Source organism: Micromys minutus, assembly GCF_963924665.1.
Source record: "Micromys minutus genome assembly, chromosome: 7".
NCBI lineage: Eukaryota > Metazoa > Chordata > Mammalia > Rodentia > Muridae > Micromys > Micromys minutus.
In genome coordinates, this window is record NC_137976.1 from 70,559,865 (window position 1) to 70,582,415 (window position 22,551).

The 22,551-nt window shown below is 53.4% G+C and overlaps 2 protein-coding genes across 7 annotated transcripts; one reads left to right on the forward strand and one right to left on the reverse strand.

Moving 5' to 3' along the window:
* Positions 1-95: 95 nt before the first annotated feature.
* CLCN2 (chloride voltage-gated channel 2) lies at positions 96-12,595 on the forward strand. 4 transcript variants are annotated; one of them, XM_080918781.1, is made up of 24 exons: positions 96-325; positions 2,421-2,577; positions 2,735-2,866; positions 3,186-3,314; positions 3,398-3,531; positions 3,636-3,713; positions 3,796-3,874; positions 4,004-4,129; positions 4,211-4,295; positions 4,390-4,491; positions 5,426-5,510; positions 5,627-5,782; positions 6,091-6,160; positions 6,389-6,499; positions 6,815-6,983; positions 7,303-7,436; positions 7,627-7,796; positions 7,901-8,015; positions 8,152-8,219; positions 8,408-8,467; positions 8,584-8,622; positions 8,785-8,889; positions 12,087-12,173; positions 12,296-12,595. In XM_080918781.1, the coding sequence occupies exons 1-24, from the start codon at positions 245-247 to the stop codon at positions 12,488-12,490; spliced, it is 2,667 nt and encodes an 888-aa protein (XP_080774907.1). In that variant the 5' UTR covers positions 96-244; the 3' UTR covers positions 12,491-12,595. The 4 variants fall into 4 exon arrangements, with proteins under 4 accessions (XP_080774907.1, XP_080774908.1, XP_080774910.1 ...); XM_080918782.1 differs by having other exon boundaries at positions 6,770-6,983; positions 12,064-12,173; positions 12,296-12,434; XM_080918784.1 differs by having other exon boundaries at positions 143-325; positions 6,770-6,983.
* Positions 12,596-13,294: 699 nt separating this feature from the next.
* FAM131A (family with sequence similarity 131 member A) lies at positions 13,295-22,309 on the reverse strand. 3 transcript variants are annotated; one of them, XM_080919280.1, is made up of 7 exons: positions 22,171-22,309; positions 20,933-20,994; positions 19,919-20,061; positions 16,963-17,056; positions 15,950-16,132; positions 15,633-15,749; positions 13,295-14,317 (listed from the first exon to the last, which is right to left on the reverse strand). In XM_080919280.1, the coding sequence occupies exons 4-7, from the start codon at positions 17,030-17,032 to the stop codon at positions 13,857-13,859; spliced, it is 831 nt and encodes a 276-aa protein (XP_080775406.1). In that variant the 5' UTR covers positions 17,033-17,056; positions 19,919-20,061; positions 20,933-20,994; positions 22,171-22,309; the 3' UTR covers positions 13,295-13,856. The 3 variants fall into 3 exon arrangements, with proteins under 3 accessions (XP_080775406.1, XP_080775405.1, XP_080775404.1); XM_080919279.1 differs by lacking the exon at positions 22,171-22,309 and adding an exon at positions 21,458-21,551; XM_080919278.1 differs by lacking the exons at positions 20,933-20,994; positions 22,171-22,309 and adding an exon at positions 20,584-20,702.
* Positions 22,310-22,551: the final 242 nt, after the last annotated feature.

The window sequence follows — 22,551 nt, forward strand, 5'->3', positions numbered from 1 at the left end:
GCCCGGACGCCCCTGCAGATGGGCCGGGGCGGAGCAGCAAGTGGGGCACCGCCCTCGGCCCGCCCCGCCAAGGAGGGGACGCTAGCGGGAGGCTGAGCCTGCAGCGCGCGCCCGGGGACCCGTCGCACTCTGCACTCGGCCGCTCGGGCTGAGGGGACAGGACGGGCGCGGGCTCAGCGGGCTGGGAGCTGAGTCAAGGCCAGAGCCCGAGAAGCAAAGGAAGGCAAGAGGACAGTGCACCGAGATGGCGGCCGCAACGGCCGCGGCAGCGGCGGTGGCGGGGGAAGGGATGGAGCCTCGAGCGCTGCAGTACGAGCAGACCCTGGTAAGTGAAACCCAAGGGTTGCACTACGGTGCCACTGCCTCAGGTTGCCCTGGGAAGTGTGAGGACAGGCGGCCTACCCTAACCCGGCCCCAGCCTTCCTCAGCTGTGGAAACTGGGGTTCGGGATCCGCCGGGCTGTAGGTTCGGGGTGTTGGAAAGCTGCTTGCTGAATTCTGACTGAGACTGGTGGCCTGCAGAGGACAATGACACCAGGTGTTTGACCCAGGTGTCATTCCCCTTACCCCCTTCAGCATACACGTTTTTGTTTTCTTTCCGTACCACTCGAGCCCAAGTTACAGCACCCCAATGCTCTTTCTGGGCACCAAATATACCAATGAACTTTCTCCGCATGTTTGTCTACATTCAACACCCTCCCTGGGTTCCTACTAAGTACATAATACTAAGCTGAGCATAAAGACTGTAGGCAAGTTATCAAACCAAGCCCAAACCCTGCTTTTAACGGCCCAAAGCCCAACATTGACAAGAACTCCTCGGTGACTATGTTGGGAAAGGTGGCTTTTGCCACCCTGGGCACTGAAGCTTTTAGGGCTGATGCAGGAAGCAGTAATAATGGGTGTGAGAACTGAAACCTTTGTTCCAGCTCCATCTAGCCAGGTACCCACCATCACCCACGCCCATGGAGTGTCCCTTGACCTCATAAGAAGCAGGGGTCCTGAGCTTTGAGATAACTCATGAGCACCATTGCTGAGAAGCCATTCACCCCCGCTTGTCACTAGAGTGGGGGATCCAAGCCCTAAGGAAAGAAACTGGCCCCATGGCTCCTTTTTTATCAGCTTAGGCTGGAATTTGCCCGGGAGGGTGGCAGGGAGGAACCTCTGTAGGAGAGGGCCTGGGCTGTAACTGAGTCAGAGAGGTGCCCAATTACCAGACTGTGAAACAGGATAACTGGGAGAGGTGGTAGGTATGAGAATACGGTGTCGATAGTGGAGGTGAGCCCTTTTGTTGGAGATGGCCGATATCCTGGCCATCCACAGGTCAAGAAGAGGGGCATTTGGCTGTGGAAGCCAGGCAGGCACCGCACCGGCTGCTCCATCTCCTTGTGTCTGTGGAATGAGTTCTCAGGGTCAAGCGCTCCCTACTCCAGCCTCTCCCACTTCCCCTCCCACCCTTTTGTCTTGCCCTGACCTCCTCCCACCTGCTGTGTTTCTCTGTACACTCTTCCTCCTCCCTGTTCTGGACACTTTGTGTTGCTTTTCCTTGACTGTCCTTTCTGCCTTTCCTCTGAGGTCCCTCTTCCCCCTGCTTCTCCCTCTATTCTGTCTCTATCTCTCCCTCCCCCCCCCAACCCCAACAGGAGCCCTTTGTGTCCTGAAGCTCCGCGGGTGGCAGCCAGAATCTACTCCTCCCCACCCCCCAACACACGCCCAGCTTGGCAGGTCCAGCCATAACACTGTCACAGCCTTGCCATCTACAGCCTCAGCGGCGGTCCCTAGGACCTGTCACTGGCCCCAAGGGCAGTTCCAGAGTAGGACTGAGGCCACCCAACACTGCCTACCCATCCAAAGAGGCTTTCCAGTTCAGCTGGGCTGACAGGCTGATGGGGGTTTGGGAGTGGAGAATGAGGACAAGGGGATTAGGGTGGGTGGGAAGGGTGCAGCTGGGTTGGTCACAGGCCAAAGGCCCAGCAGGAACGTGATAAGGATTGGAGCTGGACCTCCTAGACCCAGCTCTGCTGCCCTGAGCTCCACCAGGCTCTTACTGTTGCACATATGCCCTTGACCATCCCCTAATTCCCTGACCTTCCTCCTCCCACTTTCAGACTGCCTTAGGTTTTTCCATCTTTTCCCTCCTCTGGACCTTTCCCTCCTGCTCCACCCCTGATTTACTAGAAGAGGACCGATTATTCTGCCACCCCCAGGGTTGTGTCCCTGTACCTTGTCTGTCCCCATCACTCTGGCCAGGACAGCCCCCGCAGTCTGCAATGTGCATTGTTCCCACACTCCGAGCCTGAGTATAAACTGGATTCAAGATGGGATATACAGTGTGGGAGCTGAGCGAGGGGGGCGGGGTCAAAACCCAGAAACTCTCCCTACCTCAGCCATTCAGCCTCATGCCGCATCTGTCTGTTGCTCCAGATGTATGGCCGGTACACTCAGGAACTCGGGGCCTTTGCCAAAGAAGAAGCAGCTCGGATTCGCCTGGGGGGGCCTGAGCCCTGGAAGGGGTCCCTTTCTGCCCGGGCTACCCCAGAACTCCTAGAATATGGACAGAACCGCTGTGCCAGATGTCGCAGTAAGATCCTGATTGGGGCAGGGACCCGGATGTTCTGTATTGAGGGAGACAAAGACCCTTAGAGCTGCCCACGGGGGGGGGGGGGGGGAGAAATGGGACACAGAGCAGGAACACATGGTACCAGCTTCTTTACGGATCTTCCCTTCCTTCCTCCCAGTTTGTTCTGTACGGTGCCACAAGTTCCTAGTGTCCAGGGTCGGTGAAGACTGGATCTTCCTGGTCCTGTTGGGGCTCCTCATGGCATTGGTCAGTTGGGCCATGGACTATGCCATTGCTGTCTGTCTACAGGGTGAGGGTAAAGGCTGGGGAGGGCCAACCTCTTTCCTGCATGCCACAGTTGTTTAGGTAACTTGGCTACTGGCCACTTCCTCTGGCCAGTCTGACTCCCATCTCCAGGCCATAATGACTGCCACTTGCACAGGCCACACCTTCCCACCCTCCCTCAACAACCGTCTTATCTGCAACGGGCTTTGTCCCAATGAATGCCTTCCACAACCTTCCCTCTGTCCCAGCTCTGTACTCTTGTCTTAGCATTGTGTCCCAGTGGCAGGCAAGCTGTGGGTGTGTGTGTGCACTAGAGGTCCAGCAAGCATGTCTTCTGCCCACAGCTCAGCAGTGGATGTCCCGGGGCTTACACACCAACATCTTACTCCAGTACCTGGCTTGGGTTACCTACCCTGTCGTCCTCATCACTTTCTCCGCCGGATTCACCCAGATCCTGGCCCCACAGGCTGTCGGTAGGATAAGAGGAGCTGGGGGAGGATCGAGCTTCCTGAATGGCATGTATCAGACGACTCTTCCTGGGCATGTATCTCTGCAGGGTCTGGCATCCCCGAGATGAAAACCATCCTTCGGGGAGTGGTGCTGAAAGAGTACCTAACCCTCAAGACCTTTGTAGCTAAGGTCATTGGGCTGACCTGTGCCCTGGGCAGTGGGATGCCCCTTGGCAAAGAGGTAATTGCAGGTTGGGGAATGAAGGAGTTCCTCCCACTGGAAGAAAAGGCCCGGCGAAGGTCCAGAGAGTCCTGTCCGTACTCACTCCCAACCCCTACCTCCAGGGACCCTTTGTGCACATTGCCAGCATGTGTGCCGCCCTTCTCAGCAAGTTTCTCTCCCTCTTTGGGGGTATCTATGAGGTGAGAGGAAAGCCCTAAGGTCTGGGGGAGGGGGAAGGGGGCTGCTGAGCCCAAGCTGACACTGTATCTTCACCCTGGCCAGAATGAGTCCCGGAACACAGAGATGCTAGCTGCCGCATGCGCAGTAGGAGTGGGCTGTTGCTTTGCCGCACCAATCGGAGGTAGGCGGGGCTCCAGTCAGCACAGCCTGGCCCTACATCTAGCCTCTCCTACTGCACCCCTCTCCCCCTGGGAGTTAAGTCTGTAGGTCAGACCCTGGCCTCAAGGGTGATGTCCTCTACCCCCTGCAGGGGTCCTATTCAGCATTGAGGTCACCTCCACCTTCTTCGCTGTTAGGAACTACTGGCGGGGCTTCTTTGCGGCCACCTTCAGTGCCTTCATCTTTCGGGTCTTGGCAGTGTGGAACCGTGATGAAGGTGGGGATCGTAGGGACAGGGGATCTGAGGGAATTTAAGTGGGACGCAGGTTAGACCTGCCCGCCACTTCTTCTCCCCTAGAAACCATCACGGCTCTCTTCAAAACTCGGTTCCGACTCGACTTCCCCTTTGACCTGCAGGAGCTGCCAGCCTTTGCTGTCATTGGGTAAGGAGCTAAGGGGAGGGCATAGGTCAGGAAGGAGGTTTCCATGAGAAGGAATGTACTTCTCACTCTACCCCCGTGCTTCTTTCTTCTCTAGTATTGCTAGTGGCTTCGGGGGAGCCCTCTTTGTCTACCTAAACCGGAAGATTGTCCAGGTGATGCGGAAGCAAAAAACCATCAACCGCTTCCTCATGAGGAAGTATGTTGGCCACAGACTGTTCTGGATCGAATAAGGACCACATGGGGAGAGAGGGAGGCACTGTGGGTTTGAAGTAGAGGCCCAGTCAAAACCAGGCACTCTAGCAAGGTTGGGGTACTTCAGGCCTGTGATGACAGCAGAAAGCAAAACTGTAGCAATCCTCCTAAGCCATCTGTGGCGACAGTGTGACATAAAGGTGGAAACCTTACTTCTGAGCCATAGGCAGTGACTGGGGTAAAAGACCAAGGTTTACTTAGGTCTTCAGGCCTGGCCCTGATGGCAGGTGGAGTGTGTACCTCAGTTTACCCCATGACTGGTGTGATGATGAGTTATCTCCAGAACATAGCTCTTTCCATTAAGAGCTGGAGAACTGGGAGCGTGGAGGTGTCTGAGACATGAGAGCTGTTCCCTCCAGAACTTCTGGTCAACTTTATGAGTAACCTTGGCTTCCTCCACACTGCCTTCCCTGGCTGGCCTGGAACTCTATGTAACCCAGGCTAGCCCTGAACTCAGAGATCTTCCTGCCTCTGCCTCCCAGTGGGAGGGTGAAAGGCTCAAGCCACTGCACCCAGCTTACACTGTCCCTCAAGTCACCACAGAGGGGCAAATAGTGGCAAAGGCATCTTTAAGCCGGCCTATCACTTGCCCTTCCGCTGGGGCTTCTGAGAGCAGACTTGTCCAAGAAAGGGCTCCACGTGTGTTTGCTGTTGCTGCCTCCTATGGGGTCAGAGAGGGACCCCACTGCTCCCAGCTCTTATAATAATCTGTCCGCCATCAGCCTTGGAGCTGTGGCATCAAACACAATAAAAAGCCTACTCCCAGCCTTTGATAATAAGCCAAGGCTCTGCTCTGAGCTCAGTCCTGAGAGAAGTCAGGGCTCCTGGCCTACGGGAGATGCGTCTCTTGTCTGATGCTGTGACCCCTCTATCTCTAGACGGCTGCTCTTCCCGGCACTGGTGACTCTGCTCATCTCCACTCTGACCTTCCCCCCTGGCTTTGGACAGTTCATGGCCGGACAGGTAGGCCCTATCAGACACCACACCCCGCCCCGAAGCAGCATGACTGGGACCCCTCGTTCCCATGTGCTCCTTCCCAGGGTCTGCGCCCCAAACCTGAAGCGCTATGTTAACTGTAGCTCTCACAGAAAGAGACCCTGGTCACTCTGTTTGACAACCGGACATGGGTCCGCCAGGGCCTGGTAGAGGACCTAGAACTACCCAGCCCTTCACAAGCCTGGAGCCCACCACGTGCCAATGTCTTCCTTACTCTGGTCATCTTCATCCTCATGAAGGTGAGGCTCCTTCCGCAGCCGTACGCCACTAATGTCTACCCAGGTGCTAGCCCAAGCACTTACCATGAATCAGAATATTGTGAGAAAGGGACTCCTATCCCTGTTCTTAAAGATTTCAAGTCAAAGGGTGAGAAGTAACTGCCCAGTTGGTCAGAATGTGAGGATTTGAACCCAACTTCTCTAGTTCTAGAGTTCTTTCTTTTCTCTTCACCCCTGGGGATTCCGGGCTAGCTGGGAAGATTGTGCCTGATTCGGTGAGCTAGGTCTGCTTCCCTGAGGCCTCTGTTCTGAACCCATCCTGCCCACAGTTCTGGATGTCTGCGCTGGCTACCACCATCCCAGTGCCCTGTGGGGCCTTCATGCCTGTCTTTGTCATTGGTGAGTCTGTAGCTGCTTGCTTCCCAGCATGCACCTTTCATACCCTCTGGCTATGGCTTATAGGGTCTTTCTCTGCCCAGGAGTGGGTTTTGACTCAACTCCAGCCCAAACCCCAACTCCCATAGGGCTGCTCCTTTACCGAATGACCCACTGGCCCCTCCCTACCCCACCCTCTCTCTTCCTAGTGCTCCCCCACTACCTCTTTCTCTTCCTAAACCCTCCCTGAAGGAGCAGCATTTGGACGGCTTGTGGGCGAAAGCATGGCTGCCTGGTTCCCAGATGGGATTCACACGGATGGCAGCACCTACCGGATTGTTCCTGGAGGTTATGCCGTGGTTGGTGAGCACCCACTTCTATTTGCTTTGTGCTGCTAGGGATCGAACCCCAGGGTATTGCACATGCTAGGTACGCCCAGCAGCGTCCCCAGTCCATACCTGCATTTGGAGACCACTGGCCCAGCCAGATGGTGAGGCTCTGGTGCCCCCTGCTGGCAGGCCTAAGTACTGTATGGGACCACCCTGAAGGACTCGCAGAGACCCTTGCCCCGGGGAAGGGAAAGTATCCTGGGGAACTGAGAATCCTTAGGAGACTGAGCATGGCTGTTTCCAGGGGCAGCTGCACTTGCAGGAGCAGTGACACACACGGTGTCCACAGCGGTGATTGTCTTCGAGCTCACGGGCCAGATCGCCCACATTCTGCCTGTCATGATTGCTGTCATCCTGGCTAATGCTGTTGCCCAGAGCCTGCAGCCCTCCCTCTATGACAGTATCATCCGCATCAAGAAGCTGCCCTACCTGCCTGAGCTGGGCTGGGGCCGCCACCAGTATGAAGGGCCCAGTGCAAAGAGGGTGGGAGTGGGGGGTAGGCCTCCCAGGGCCCTTCAGCCCCACCTCCAGCCAGGTCCCTGGCCAGGGCTGAGACCCTAGCTGTTTTGCTCTGCATTAGAGCTGTCCTCACCCCGGGTGGTCTATAGTTGTCCTCTACTGCCAACCCAAGAGGAGGGTGGAGAATGCTAACTGCCCCTGGGCCCTCCACTCCTGCCCCCTCTGATTCTCCATCCATCCTCATGACACTGGGGTGGTGGTAAATCTGGGCCGGTCTTCCATGCTGAGCACACACTGAATGTCCAGTTCTATCTCCAGGCAGTACCGGGTACGAGTGGAGGACATCATGGTGCGGGACGTACCCCATGTGGCCCTCAGCTGCACTTTTCGGGACCTGCGGTTGGCACTGCACAGAACCAAGGGCCGTATGCTGGCCTTAGTGGAGTCCCCCGGTAAGGCCAAGAGGGGCCCCGGTGTCATGGGCATCCCCTAGGAGCACAGCTCGGGAAGGATTAGGGAGCCCAGAATGAGGCTTTGCCCTTAGGTATGCAGCCTCTGTCCAGGGCTCAGCCTGGGTGTAGAAGGCAGCAAGGAGGAAGCTCACACTCCCAGCTCCTGAGCCCCTTCCCTTGCTCTGTCCAGAGTCTATGATCCTGCTGGGCTCCATCGAACGCTCACAGGTGGTAGCACTACTGGGGGCACAGCTGAGCCCGGCGCGCAGGCGGCAGCACATGCAGAAGCTAAGGAAGGTGCAGATGTCGCCACCAGACCAGGAGAGCCCCCCTACCTCCGAGACCTCCATCCGCTTCCAGGTAAGGGAAAACCACTCCAAACACACACATACTCCTCCTGAGTGTCAACTTGTAGCCTTGTAGGTCCTGAGCGGTAGTCTCTCAGCCCCTCCCTGTCTATGCAGGTGAACACGGAGGACTCGGGCTTCTCTGGAACCCAGGGGCAGACTCACAAGCCCCTGAAGCCTGCTCTAAAGAGAGGGCCCAGCAACGCCACAAGCCTCCAGGAAGGTCCCACAGGTGAGCCATTTCTCCTCCACCTCAGCCTGAGCCACACTGCAGCTGCCTGAGACTACCCAGGTAGGCCGGGAGCAATTGGAGTTCTACCTCTTACCCTTTCCACCTTGCCCCTCTAAACCTTGGGTTTGGAACACAGGCAACATAGAATCAGCAGGCATTGCCCTCAGAAGCCTCTTCTGTGGCAGTCCACCTCTGGAGGCAGAAGTGAGTAGCCGGGACACTCCCTTTCTGATTCTCCCAGTTAACCCTCCAATGACTCTTCCACTCTACCTGCTTCCTGCTCTCCTGTCAACTCTGCCCCTGCAGTGTGCCCTTTCTCCTGGGCTCCGTCCCGTCCTTCACATCCCCTCTCCCTATAACCTCGACTCCTCTCTGCTTTGGCTCTGACAAAGTCGGAAAAGTCGGAATCCTGTGACAAACGCAAGCCGAAGCGGGTCCGCATCTCCCTGGCGGTACGTATGCCCCTCCCCCTGCAGCTCAGGAGAAACAGGCAGGGAGGGCTGGGGTCTCAGTGGGACAAACCTCCCAGAGCCAGGGGTACATCCACCTTCCTCTGTCTTCCTCCTAGAGTGACTCAGACGTGGAAGGAGAGATGAGTCCTGAGGAGGTAAGACGCCATTAGAGTCCAGACTGTTTCTTCCTGGGTGTGTTATCATCTTGTCTAACTAACAGGAAGGACCGCAGGGTGGGTGACTGGCAAGCCACCCTTGGGGAGGTGAGAGTGGAGTTCTGGGTTCCCTCGCCCTAATCCTCAGTCTCTTCTCCTCAGATCTTAGAATGGGAAGAGCAGCAGCTAGATGAGCCAGTCAACTTCAGTGACTGCAAAATCGACCCCGCCCCCTTCCAGCTAGTGGAGCGGACTTCTTTGCACAAGGTAGGAAAGGGTAGGTCTGGACTCAGACCAATGTGGTCAGAAGGAGTAGGAGACGGTATACTCCGTGCTGTTTGTAAAACATACTGCTTTCAGCCATGGAAGTGTCTGAGCCAAGACTCCCTCGCCTTGTCCTGCTCCTTGGTGGAGCCAGGCATCATTTTTCCTCTGCTCAGAGTTACCCCATGGAATTCTGGACCAAAGCAGCAACAAAGACACAGCTTGAACTGGGTGGAAGCCAGAAGGCCAGGCCAGGGTCAGAGCTAGGCAGGAGGCTGCCAGAGCCCAACAAGGCTGATACACACCCACGCTGGAAAAAAAGAGGGGGAGGGGTTGAAAAACAGGCCAGATAAGAAAATCTAATAAATAAGCTAACAAACAGTCAAGAAGGTTGAGGCCACTGCAGTGAAGAGATAAACAAAGATGAGACACCAGTAGGGGGTTTGGAATGTCAGACCCCAGAGAGTCTAATGTCCAGCAATTCAAGGGAAACCTGTAGAGGAGATTCAGAAAGATAGCGCAGCACAGGGGAACATGTACAGGTAGATGGAGAAGAAATGGCTCCCAAATTGCTGGGGTGCCTGGCACCACCAGGTACCCAAAAGCTGCCACGTAAAGGGCTGCCCAGCCAAAGCCGAGGAGCATTTTAATCCCATTTTTAACAGACTTAATGTGTAAGCCTCCACTGGTAGGTACGGACAAGAGGGACAGGTAATGGAGTCAGTGGCCCCAAGGCTTTGTCCTGGGTGGCCGATGTAGACACAAGCTGTTGTTATAAAGTCAGCATAGTAAACACACACAAGCAGCCGCAATGGGAGGGAGGCCAAGGGAAAACCAAACAGCTGGGTGGTGGTGGCCTTTAATCCCAGGAAAGGCCTAAAGGCCAGCAGATCTCTGGGAGTTGAAGGACAGCCTGGTCTACAGAGCAATTTCAAGGACAGCCAGGGCTACACAGAGAAACCCTGTCTCAACCATCAAAACAAAAACCAAACAAAGAAAAGACAGCCAAAGGAACTTGTAGAGAGTTTTAGATAGAGACCTCGGATCAGACTGGGGTGGAAGAGGAGATGGGCGAGAAGGCACAGAAAGCCACCACACGCTGGTGTGACTCCCTTGGTTACCCGTCATACATGATGGTCATGCTTCCACTGCTTGTGTGTGCCAGGCCCTGTGCTCAGGTCTTCATGTGTGTGATTTAATTCTCACAGCCAGTCTAGCCGACGGGCAGCGTGACATTCTCTGGCTGTCCTGGAATTGATTCTGTAGACCAGCAAAGCCACTTCCAGAGACATAAACCATCAGCAACTAACAAAGCACAGAAAACCTCAGCTGTCTCTGCCACCACCGCCTAGTGTGACATTCCAACTATTATAGAAAACTGTAAAGTTAAGTAAACTGCCCGAAGTCACACATCCAGGGAGTAGCCAAGCTGGGCCTGAACCAGACACAGTTGAACCTAAAGATCATGAAGAAAGTCATTTGCCTGCATCTGTCTTCAGAGTCAGGCCCAAGACTCAGCTCTCCTGGCGAGGCTGTCGGAATTCTCCAGAAGGCTCTGTTGTTCTCTGGCAGTTCAGTTCCCAGGCCACCAATGGGCTCCCTGGCGTCCAATTAAATTAAAATGAAAAAGAACAAAGTCGGTATTTGTTATCAACTTAAACTACCACAGGAAGGGAAGAAGCCTCCCAAGGAACCAACAAAAGTACCAAGAACGGGAACAACCTAAAAGATTAGAATTCTGCAGATTGAATCCTAAACTGGGGTCTACTTACTAAGAAAGCAGTAAGCAGTCATTTGTTTCAGAAAGTTCAGGAAGGGCACTCTCAGAGGGCGAGAACACATGAGACTCTTCAGGAACCTCATGGTAGCAGCTAGCTACAGTGGGTAGAGATGAGGCCGAAGAGCCCAAGGTGACAGCAAGACTGAACCCAAATCCTCCCTTACCTGGCTGTAAGGATAACAATGGACCAAGTGGGTTAGTCAGTCTGGGCCTCCCCATCTAAGTCAGAATGACGTAAAGTATGGTGGTGGTATGCCTGTAGTCCCAACACTCTGGATGGTCAAAGTCATCCATGACTATCCTGGTATATGAGGCCTTCACTCCAAAAGCCCGGGAGCTATGCACAGCAGAACGGTGAGGCTGGCCACTCTGGGGAGTGCTGGCGCTACTCAGGTTTGAAAAAGCCAGAGAATGGCAGAGCCCAGCTGGAGAGGCAGACAGTAAGAAAATTCAGTCCATTGTCTCAGTCCAGAGGACAGTGAGGCAGAGCTGGGCAGAACGGCAGGAGAGCAGTGCCTAGCATGCCAACTGCCAGGCACGAGCTGTACACAGACCTATAAAAGCACATCGCCTGCTAGGTCACTATGATTAGGAATGAGCAGAAAACGGACCTGCTTAATAGCTGTTCAAGGAAGGTGAGGAGGATTACATGACCTTAAGCTAGGAGATCTCACAGTAAAGACGTCCCCCCCCCGGGGGGGGGGGGGAGACGGAAATTAAGGCTAATTTGTAGCACATAGGGTTCGTTATATAATGAGATTGCTAACTACATGACAGTTACAGGTACTGAAGAAACCTGACTTCAAAGACTGAATTTCTAAGATGGGTGTGGTGGCACACACCTATAATCCTATACTTAGGAGTCTGAGGCAAAAGCAGCATTATAGACTCAGGGTCAGCCTGGGCTAAGTAGTGAGCTACTGGAGTTACAGCTCAGTGGGTAAGGAGCCTTACCCAGCAAATGTGACACCCTGGCTTCAGTCCCCAGAACCACCAAACTGAGACTCTTGCTTCAGTATGTCATTTCTTGACCCTCCCATAAGTGTAGCATGTGACACGTAAGACCCTGAGGCCCACCTATCTTGAATCACCTGTTATGCCAAGAGGCTCATATGTACCCCAAACAGTAGATAAACCAATTCCAGGAAATGCCAAGAGCTGTTTTCAAGACAGCAAATGGAAACTGTTGATAACGTCTGAAGCCTAGTGGTCACATCTGAGGGCTTGGGAAGCTTGATACCAGCATACTCAAGCCTTTGGCCTCTAAGCTTTGGGACACAGCAACATTCTCAGAGCTCAAATTTCCCTCCAGCAGTCCCTCCCACTGTCACACCCCAGTCTACCCTGGACCCCTCTGGCTTTGTGATTCTGAGATGCTCCCTGAATATCAAGCTCAGTGTTTCTGCTTCCTGTTCTGCAGACCCACACCATCTTCTCACTGCTGGGAGTGGACCATGCCTATGTCACCAGCATCGGCAGACTCATTGGGATTGTCACCCTAAAGGAGGTGAGGTGACATGGCCAAAGCCACTTACGCTTCCAAATAGCATCAGAGCTGTCTGGCTCCCCCAGGGGACGTGCTGGGGAGGAGCCTGAGTCGGGGCACACATCTGACTCTTACCTTTCCAGCTCCGGAAGGCCATTGAAGGCTCTGTCACAGCTCAGGGTGTAAAAGTCAGGCCACCCCTTGCCAGTTTCCGCGACAGTGCCACCAGCAGCAGTGACACAGAGACCACAGAGGTGCATGCGCTCTGGGGGCCAAGATCCCGCCACGGCCTCCCAGGAGAGGGCACCCCCTCTGATAGCGATGACAAGTGCCAGTGACCCCTGCTAGGTGGCCTGGATTCCTTCTGCAAGCAGTGACCAGAAGCTGGAACCTAAGGCCACTCCCATCTTCAACACCTACCTGCTGAAGGATCAGCAGATGCCCTGGCAGGATGAGGTGGGCTTCTGTGGCCCCTGCCCCATCTTTGAGAAGAGGACAGAACTAAAATGGGTTTATACTGGAACCTCCAATGACAAGATGTATATAGAAATTTACAAAGATTTTTATATTAATTTAATAAAACAATAAATAGAATAAACACCTAATTAGCCACTCATGTATAGAACACTTGTGCTACTGGCTCATAATTTCACCTTGGATCCTCTTACCTATTGCCCAAGTCTCTGAGATTCGTTCTTACAGCCACCTACCAAACCCAGTGTCCCTGTAATATCGGATCTGCCAGAGGCCTCCATTGGCTGATCAGCAACACCCTGCCTGGGACAGGGCCCCTATCACTGTGGCTAAGCCTTCCATTCCGCCAAGAAAAGCTCTACCCTCTTTCCTCCCTCATGACTGTTCCTTCATCAGACTGTTCAATCTGGCTGCCCAGCGGCCCCCTTGTGGTTCTCTGTGAAAGGACAAGGCCCTCCCAGCTCTGTAACAACCAGAGCACATCCTTTGTCCAGTTCCGCCCTACTGAGACTCTGCATGTGCCCACACAACTTTGCCATGCTGGGAAAGGGCCAGGGTTGAGGGAAGGGAGGGAGGGGAAGTGAGGGGGGGGGCAAGGGCACACTCTTTCATCATTTCCAGTGCCTCCCACGGAAGATCGGCTCAAAGAACAGACCAGAAACCCCCTGTCTTTAGGGAGAAAAAGATTTAGAGACAATGGAGGGTGAAACACAGCAGAGCCCAGGTGGGCAAGGGGACCCTTAGGAATGGCTCAATCTGTAGACTCCAGGAGGGCAGGAGCCAGCCCCGTGGGTGGAGGTGGTTCAGTCAAGCACTGCACATGGACTTGAAAGAGAAAAGCAGAGGAGAGGGCATGGGGGAGGGGGGAGGATGTGTGGCCGGGCTTCTTCCATTTCCACCTTCCCAGCCCAGCCACAACCCTCTCAAGTTCACATCCCAGGAGGAAATGTGGCATTTTGGATTCAAGAAACATGAACGTCACTGTCTGCCACAGCTGTAGCCATGCCCCAGGAGCCCCGGGCAAGCCCCGGCAAACCCCAAGAGTGGAAGCAGGACATGCGCCCCTAGCCTGGCCCCTGCCTCCTCTCCAAACACTTTCATGCAAAACACACAATGGAGAAGTGAGTGCTCCCAGAAGCCCTCAAAAGCTTCAGAGCCCACATTTGGCCACAGAGGCTCTGCCCCCAGGCAGCAGCCTGGGGAGACATGCCAGCAATGGGCATGCCTGGGTCACTGGTCCACCTCATCCTCATCTAAGGATACGACCCCAGAAGAGGCCGCATCGGAGACCTGCTGCTGTCTTTCCCAGCTGCCTGTGGGCAGTGGGCAGAGCGGCTGGCAGTCCTTGCAAGAATCAGGCTCCTCCTCGGCAGGGGAAAGGCAGGACTCTGAGAACGGTGAGTTGTAAAGCGAGTCCTGGGCCTCCAATGGACCCAGGCTGCGGAAGGCACTTTCCCGGCTGTGTGGCAGTCTGGCAAGAAGCAGCTCTTCACCCAACATCTGGGAGGTCATCCTGGCTGGGGAGCCCAGCAACCCATCCTCCAGGCTGCACAGACTAGAGCACAGGGTATCTGGGGACACGGTCTGTGAACAGTCGCTCTCTGGTTCCACAGAGCCCTGGCGTACAGGCCGGGAGAATCGACGACCTGTGAAGAGGTCCTGTAGGTGGGACCCCAGATGTCCAGCCATGTCTGTGAAGGGAAGAAAGAAAACAGCTTTGCTGGCCCCATTTCAGTAGGTCAATATAGAAACCACATAATCACAGGCACCTCCCCCCACCCTTCTACCCTTATCATAGCTGTGAGGAGAGGGGTCAACAGGGGAGTCAGTAGGACCTGGGTAACCGGAACAAAACTTAACTTTTGATACCACAGCTTCTTTCATAGTGAATTAGAAATTCTAGTATCTGCTTTGTAGTATTAGATCAAGAGGCGGCAAGCAATCAATGTAAGACCACTATTGACCATACAGGCTGCTCACGACTCAGAGCTAAATCGCCCTTGCTCAGCTCACTAAGCAGAGCAACCTAACCACAGAGCTACGCCCACCAGGAAAAGCCGTGCATTTTTAAAATTTACTCAAAGATAATCTACAGGCTTTCGATAAATGTTCAAGGTTAGCCTGGGCTATAGACTAAGTAAGACCCTTTCTCAAAAACAAAATAAATTAAGACCAAAAGAAAAAAAATCATAAAATACTTATGATTCCACCTTGGCCTTAAGCATTCAACTCAGTCCCTCTGGACCGCAGCAGCAGCTCCGTGCCTGCTTTAAATGCAGGTTTGGCCTTGAAAACCTTGTTAATTAGCCAGAGAGTAGGTGATCTTCAAAGGCAAAGAGTCAGGGACTGGGGGCAAGGGTCTGGTGAGGCCAGCCACCAGAGGCTGCAGGGAGAACTGGCCGAGTAGTCCAAGGAACGGGAGATAAAAGAGAGGCTGAGCACAGCTGCAAAGCCTCCAGAGTCCTTTTCTGCAAGCACTGGCCCAAAGCAAGGCCCACAGGCTGGGATACAAAGACGCTGAGCTGGAGCCAGCATCCTGTGGAGTCCAGGCCCAGTGTGCCTTCCTGTTTGCTTGGGATCGTTGCCCTGTGAGGTGCTGAAAACTGTGCCGCCAGGCCATCTGTCCAGCCACAGCCAACCGAAGCCCTCTCAAGGAGGTAAGGCAAGGGTACCATAAATTCTTCCGGAAACAAGACTGTACTATGGGGTAGGGAAGAGGCACCAAGTTCCCTGAGCTTGTTTCTTCTTTGTTCTGAGAACCACAAGGCTCACTACACACAGGAAAGAGAGCAGGGTTAGCACCTATAGAAAACAGCTGTTCCATTTTCCAGTGCTGTTTTCCCACCAGAGTGCAGCTGGTGATCTTTGTCCTCAGGGTGTCAAGGTCAGCCTGGATACACTGTTTCCTTCTGTCTGGAAGACTTAAATTGCTCTGGCAGGCTCTGAGTAAATCACCACACCTACCAGGCAAGCTCACCCCAAGAGGCAGCGTCAAATGCTCCTCACCTGTGTCAGTTCCTCCAGTAAAGTCCTCGTCATAAGAATCGTCGGTGGAGTCATCTCCATCCACTGAAGACCATGCCCGGAGCTTGGCTTCGGCAATAGCAAACTGCTCGGCCACTCCTATCAAAGAGACACAGCGTTCGCTGACATACATGGGAGCTAAGCTAAAACTAGGGCTTGCTGTGTAGACAGATGTCCCTGAGGTCTCTGGGCAGAGAGAGGTATATGGAAGAGCTCCAGCCCCAATGCCAGATCCAGTGAGATTAGTCACAGCGGCCCTATGATAAACCTGTAGGGCTAATTCCCTTCCTGCTTCCTACCTGCTGCAAAGCGAGCCTCTTGTTCACCCTCACTGAGGTCTGAATAGGAGGAAAAAGCTGACTCCAGAGCAGCCGCTGAGTCACTAGGCTTGCTCCAGCCCTTCCATTCAATAAGGTGAGCCACACGGCCCTGGGCCATGGCTGTGGGCTTGGTCACGTGGTCCTTCACTACCTGGGAAATACCTGGAGGTGGGAGAGAAAAGTTGGGTTGAGGGTAAAGGTTAGGGAATAGCCAGTATGAAAGTAAATGAAGATCTCTCCATGTCCTTCGGGTAAGGGGGAAGTGCTAGCACTGATTTGCAAAAAGAAATCCCTGAAAATACCCACAGAAAATATTCCCACAGTAATCAGTCCCACAAGACGTGAGGACTCTCTCTCGGACTCTCTCTCTCTCTCTCTCTCTCTCTCTCTTTCTTTCTCTCTCTCTCTTCTCTCTCTCTCTCTCTCTCTCTCTCTCTCTCTCTCTCTCTCTCTCTCTCTCTCTCTCGTTCTTGCTCTTGCTCCCCTGCACCCTTCCCTTCCCCTGTCTCTCTTCATGTGCTTACGGCTGGCTTCTACTCCTCTACTTCTCTACTCTCTTCTCTCTCTCTGCCTCTACTATCCTCTTAACTCCCCCATGACCTGAATAAACTCTATTCTGTACTAAAGAGAGAGAGAGAGAGAGAGAGAGAGAGAGAGAGAGAGAGAGAGAGAGAGAGAGAGAGAGAAGGAAGGGAAGGAAGGAAGGAAGGAAGAAAGAAAGAAAGGAAGGAAGGAAGAAAGAAAAGACTTGAGGAGAACTGGAGAGATGGCTCAGAGGTTAAGAGCACGGGCTGCTCTTCTCGAAGTCCTGAGTTCAATTCCCAGCAACCACATGGTGGCTCACAGCCATCTAGAATGAGATCTGGTGCCCTCTTCTGGCCTGCAGGCATACATGCAGGCGGGAACACTGAATACATAATAAATAAGTCTTTAAAAAGAAAAAAAGACATGAGGGAAGGAAGGAAGGACGAATTGGGCAGAGAAGCACATACCATGCAGGGACGATCTGGCCAGTGCAGCAATCTCTTGGATGGTTAGAGCTCTCCGGGACTTGGGCAGCATTGCGACTGTGTCTCCAACATTCACCTTGAGTAACACCATCAGAAAGGTCAGTGCCCCTGACAGAAACAACCTTCTTTCCAACATACTCCTGTGTACACCAAAGCCCCATTGGTATGTGGGAGCTGGACGAATGCTAAGATGGAATGCTGTGTATGCCCTATATGTGGAATAGCAGCACAGTAGCCACTGGCATGCAGAAAGGGCTGAGAAGCTCTCGGGAGCAATGGACACTCAATCCGAAGAAAACAAAAGTAGAGCTAAGCTTCGGCTTTCCCGGCTCTCAGCAGGGAAAGAGACAAACGAAGATATGACGAATCAACTGTGGTGTGGAGCCTCTGAAGAAATGATGGGCCTGGTGGTGTGGTGCACACCTTTAATCCCAGCACTCAGGAGGCAGAGGCAAGCAGATCTCTGTGAGTTCAAGGCCAGCCTGGTCTACAGAGCAAGTACCAGGACAGCCAGGACTACAGAGAGAAACCATGTCCTTGAAAAAGAAAAAGAAAACAAAACAAAAAGACAGGCAGGAAGGAAGGAAGAAGGGAGACAGCTAAGGCAGACACAGCCTTAAGGTTTCCCTCTCTCTTTAGATATATGTCCAGCTCTTTCTAGACTGCCTGCCAGAGCCACACACTCAGCATGACCAAAGCCAAGGCAATAAATACACTCTCCTCCTCACATCTGGGTTTGTTTTCTAACTTCCTATTTATCTACAACCATTCTCCATTTCCCAGGATTACCATCAACTCTGCCCTAGGCTTGGCCTGCACATCTCTGAAAATCTAGTAAAGGTGCCAGGGAATGTAGCTCATTTGGAAAAGTGCTTGCCTACCGTTCAGGAAAGCACTGTTTAGCACCACATAGACCAAGCCTTGTGGCAACTGGCACATGATGCTAGCTGGGAGATGAAGGCAGAGAATCAGAAGCTTAAGGTCACCTTTGGCTATTAGGAAATTGAGGCTAGCCTGAGCTACTTAAGACCCTATCTCAAAACAAACTTATCTCTGACAACAAAGAATCCTTCCTGTTCATGTGTGGAAGCCACCACTGCTTCTCTTAAGCCTGCTTCCCTGTATCTCTCCCCAGGTTAGCACAGGCCTCCCTAGCCTCCTGTACTTTCTCAGCCAGGAGGTCTGCACATCTAATCTTTTCTGTTTGTCCATGCTCCACCACTCCCCTTGGCTGGCCTTCTCATCTTTCCAGCTGTTTCTGAAGCATCCCCCCTCAGAGAGGCCTTCCTGCTACCCCAACAGTGGACTGTCCTCCCAGTAGAGTCACCAATGAATCACTGTATCCATCAATGAACCATTAAGCCTACTTGCCAGGTGTAAATACGGCTTTTCTTGGCTGGTCTTTGCCTCTTTGAGGAATTCAGTTTCTTATGATCACCGCAGCAGCATTGTTTAAACAAAGCCCGAGAAGACGTAAATGTGTGGGCCAAGTAAGTCAAGGTATAAAGGTCCAGTCTCCCAAGAATACAGTGAATCAAAATGTCTTCATTTCAAAACTTGTACAGTGATGCATATGTGTGCGTGTAGGCGTGAAAATATCATAATGAAAATATGATGACAAAATAGTTTGTACACTATCTAAATCTAACATTTTGGGTTTTTTGGTTTGTGTGTGTTTTAGGGAAAAAGATAACTTTTCAGAGAGATGGAGAAAGGGTTCTGAGGTTAAGAGCATTTGCCGCTCTTACACAGGACCCAAGTTTGGTTCCCAGCACCCACATCAGGTCGCCCCTGTTAACCCTGTTAACATAGCTCCAGGAGATCAAACACCTCTGGGCTCCATGGACACACCCACACACACAGTTAAAGATATTTTTTTTTAATATAAAAAGAAATAACGTCTTCTTTTAGTCCCTGCCTCTTGTTATTCAGGCACTTAAGGTTCTACCATAAGGAGGCTTCTGCCTTTCCCTGGGCCTTCTTCAAGTTCTGCCTAATACCACCAAATTCTTTCACCTTCCTGCCTGCCTCAAGGAAAAGGAACTAGCTTTTAGGCCAAAAAGGTTTTCAAAACGTTCAAAGAGATAGCCTTACAAAATGCTCCCCGTAACTTAAGGCCACAAGTGTCTCTTAGTAACAATGCTTCAACCCACAGACTTATTTTTTTAAAACCCCTCCACTCTCGCGCGGCCCCTCCCATGCTCTGGAAAGCCTGGTACTCCGGAGGGAGCAGGAGATGACAGGGTCAGAGTTAAATGCATATGGGCTCCTAACTCCATCCTGTACCTGACTTAATGCTCCTTTGATAAGCCCCAGCAAATGTTTTCCTATGCTGAATGTAACTGAGGCACACACCCCCTTCCCAGCATTACCTAATTCTCCTCCATCATGGTTGGTTCCACCTGGCACAAGCGGCCTCCACCTGCCCCTTGACCTCAGGCCCATCCTCCGTCCCTCTCCTTCAGTACCTGACTGACAGGACCTCCTGATTGGCGCCGATAGCCTCTGGCCAGGCCTGTGGGAAGGAGAACCTGGCGGGTGTTTCCTGGCCCGCTCTCCCTCCCTCCCCTTTCTTCTCCCAGCCGGGGCCATCCATGCCGGGCGGCGACGCTCCGCGCAGCTGCGGCCCTGGCCCAGAGAAAAGGTGTATATCTCCCTGGCAACCCATCACCATGCAACAGGGTCTCCCGGGATACGGCCTGGGATGCGCTGACGTCAGCACCGAAGGCGCTAGCAAGCCAGCCCGCTGGCTCCACGCCGAGCAGAGCAGACCGGCGCGGGGGCGGCCTGCCGGATAGCGCCTCCGCTAGCAGGAAAAAGAGAGCCCGAAGCAGGATGGTGAGGCAGGAACGGGGAGGGGTCACACGAACCCTCAATGTGAACGCCACCCCCCCCAGCCCTCCCCCCTCGCCAAGCATGCACAGAAAAGGCGCAGCACCTCTGGCAAGTCCTGGCTGTCCACGGAAGAAGGACGCGGGGACCGACTCCAGCCTCGGAGAGTCCGAGCAGATCCCAGGGAGGACAGAGAGATACCTCGAGGGAGTTCGATCCACTCCACAGCCCAGGCAGGGTCGGAAGCCACTGAGGAGCCGGAGGGAAAGGTGTTCATCTGCATCCCTCCACTTCTATCAAGACTCCCATTTTCACCATGTTGCCGTGTCATTTTTATTACCCCTCCCCCATCTCGCAGACAATCTGGGACCACGTACTCTCCTATACCCTGAAATCCCCCATCCCACAGCTCTGACGGTAGGGACCCTTTTGTGGCAGCCCTAAGGACACCTTCCTCTACAACTATTTTGCCATCAGAACTTAAGGTGAAACCCAAACACGGATAAATCCTGACCTCTTCCCTCAGCTCAACAACCCTTGGAAAAGTACGTGACATTTGCCCACCAACACTGCCCTGTCTCCCACTCTCCTCCCCGTGAGTCTTTGCTCTCATCAAACTCAACTGGTCTATCACTATTTTTCCCAACAAACCCATGATTTTCCTAAGCGCTCACTCTTACAATCCATTACCTAATGGCCCCAATCTGCGACTCCCCATTTCGGTCTGTTTCCCACCGCTTTCCAGATCACAACCATGGTCTGTGCTCTCACCTCTGCGACTTGTCTGACAAGTCCATCGTCCTCCAGGCCCTTCTCGCTGCCACAGAAACATTTTGCCCAGCACAGAAATCATAGGCATGCTGGCTGTGTTGATGCAGAGAACCCAAAGCCCGAACTACTTCAGGCTCAGCTCCCAGTTCTATTCTTGTTTTGGCTCCGGATGCTGAGCCAGTCCCCTCCCCACTTGGAACTTGTGCCTAGTCACATAAGGAGAACACTCCTGTCTCATAGCTTTGAGGAAGTGGGAGTGCCAGGGACCTCGCCAAGTTCTCTGGCTTGTGGAGCTAAGGCTCATCTTTAGCTTACACAGTGCCAAATGGTCATGTACATCACAACTAACCTTTTAGCTGGAGCAGACGCCTCTGTCCCCGGGCCTCTGCCAGTTGGTGGTCCCCAGAAATGCTACCAACCAGAAAAAAAGACAGGTTACTGTCTATGCCTAACCCCTAGCTGGTATCTAATTAGGACTCTCAAGACCAGTCCTGAGGTCAGCTAAACTCTTGACTACAGGAAGGGATGACTTCCTGAACTCCAGGCAGATCAGGAAAGTCAGAATGCCCTGCTACTTCCCAAATTCATAACCCACGAGGTTATTTCTACTTCCCAAATTCATAACCCGCGAGGTTATTTCTGAAACTACAAATCCCAGAATTCAAGGGAACTACAAATTCCAACCAGAGTTTACTTGTAAAACACCTCAAATATCAACCATACTAATGCTTTGTGTGACTGACCACCAGCTTGGAAATCCTAGAACCCATTCCAAACTCATTCTTTGACATAGGAGGTAGGCTGGCTGACCTAGAGCTAAAGCACCGCCCCTAAACACACACACACACACACACACACACACACACACACACACCTCTTCATGGAAACCAAGGCCTGAGTAGGGCTCAGCTGCTACAGGAAGACCTGGTGAAGACTCTGGACTTTTTCTCCTCGGAGTAAGGGTGATATGGTTTTGTTGGGTTTTGTTTGTTTTGGAGGGAGGGTTAATAGGAATAAAATTATTTGCAAGCGTGAGAGATTATCAATTTGCTCACAGATGCTCCACCTGGGGTTTCAGACCCTTTAATCAACAAGCTGGTTCTGAAGCTTGAGCAAGTGTTAGGCAAAAATTCCATGGTGGGGTACTTGGCCAGCGTGCAGGCTGACTCCTGAGGATGGTAGCACCCAGGTAAGAGGCAGGTCACAGCAAAGAGCCACTCCTAAGACAGTGAGATCAGAGAGGTAGGTGTATGCAGTGAAGTATGTAGATATAAAAGGCTAGTTGCTAGAAGCCAGGAAGGTGGGGGCCGCAGGTTGGCCCACGGTTCCCAGACTGTGCCCCGCAGCGACTCTCAGCAGCAGGAATACAGGCAAAAAGGCAGAAGGTGAGTACACCACGGAAAATCCCAGTAGCAGTAAGGCCACAGGAACAAGCCAGAGCCCCCTCGCGGTACGCTCATCTGGCCCAACCCGCCTCCCTGACGCAGGCTCCTCCCTCTCCTTATACCAGCCCCCTCCTCACCACCCCTACCACCCACGGCCCCACCTGGCCGACTCCCTATCCAAGCTCCGGCCTCCGCCTCTTACCCTGACCGGCTGAGCGCCGAGAGCCAATACAGCCCATGGCAGGGCACCCAGGCACGCTAGCCCGCGCTCGGGACCCGAGCCATCACCTTGGAGAGGGTCGGGCCGCGGTCACCACCAGGGAGGGGACAGCCTGTGAGAAGGGGAGGGGGTGGGAGCAGCGCGTCTGCTGCCGCTCCCGAGAGAGGGGAACAGGGCCGGTGACGTAAGCGCGGGGCCGTGCCCACCCAGAGCAGGCGGGGCAAGCTGACGTCACAGCCACTCAGTGACAGCCTGGGTCTCACAGCATCTCCAGTCCACTGCCGGTAGGCCATGGAGTCAATTCTACATAGGACACCCACCCCACTCATGGGTTTCTACAAGGGCCTCAAACTCAAGGCCCGG

Coding starts and splice junctions, on each gene's coding strand:
- FAM131A (XM_080919278.1), bottom strand. CDS start 20,671: ATGCCTATGATTTCTGTGCTGGGCAAAATGTTTCTGTGGCAGCGAGAA. Junction 16,133..16,962: donor GGCCAGATCGTCCCTGCATG/GTATGTGCTTCT, acceptor TCCCACCTCCAG/GTATTTCCCAGGTAGTGAAG. Junction 14,318..15,632: donor TACTGGAGGAACTGACACAG/GTGAGGAGCATT, acceptor TTCCCTTCACAG/ACATGGCTGGACATCTGGGG.
- CLCN2 (XM_080918784.1), top strand. CDS start 245: ATGGCGGCCGCAACGGCCGCGGCAGCGGCGGTGGCGGGGGAAGGGATG. Junction 3,532..3,635: donor GGATGCCCCTTGGCAAAGAG/GTAATTGCAGGT, acceptor CCCTACCTCCAG/GGACCCTTTGTGCACATTGC. Junction 4,130..4,210: donor AGTGTGGAACCGTGATGAAG/GTGGGGATCGTA, acceptor CTTCTCCCCTAG/AAACCATCACGGCTCTCTTC.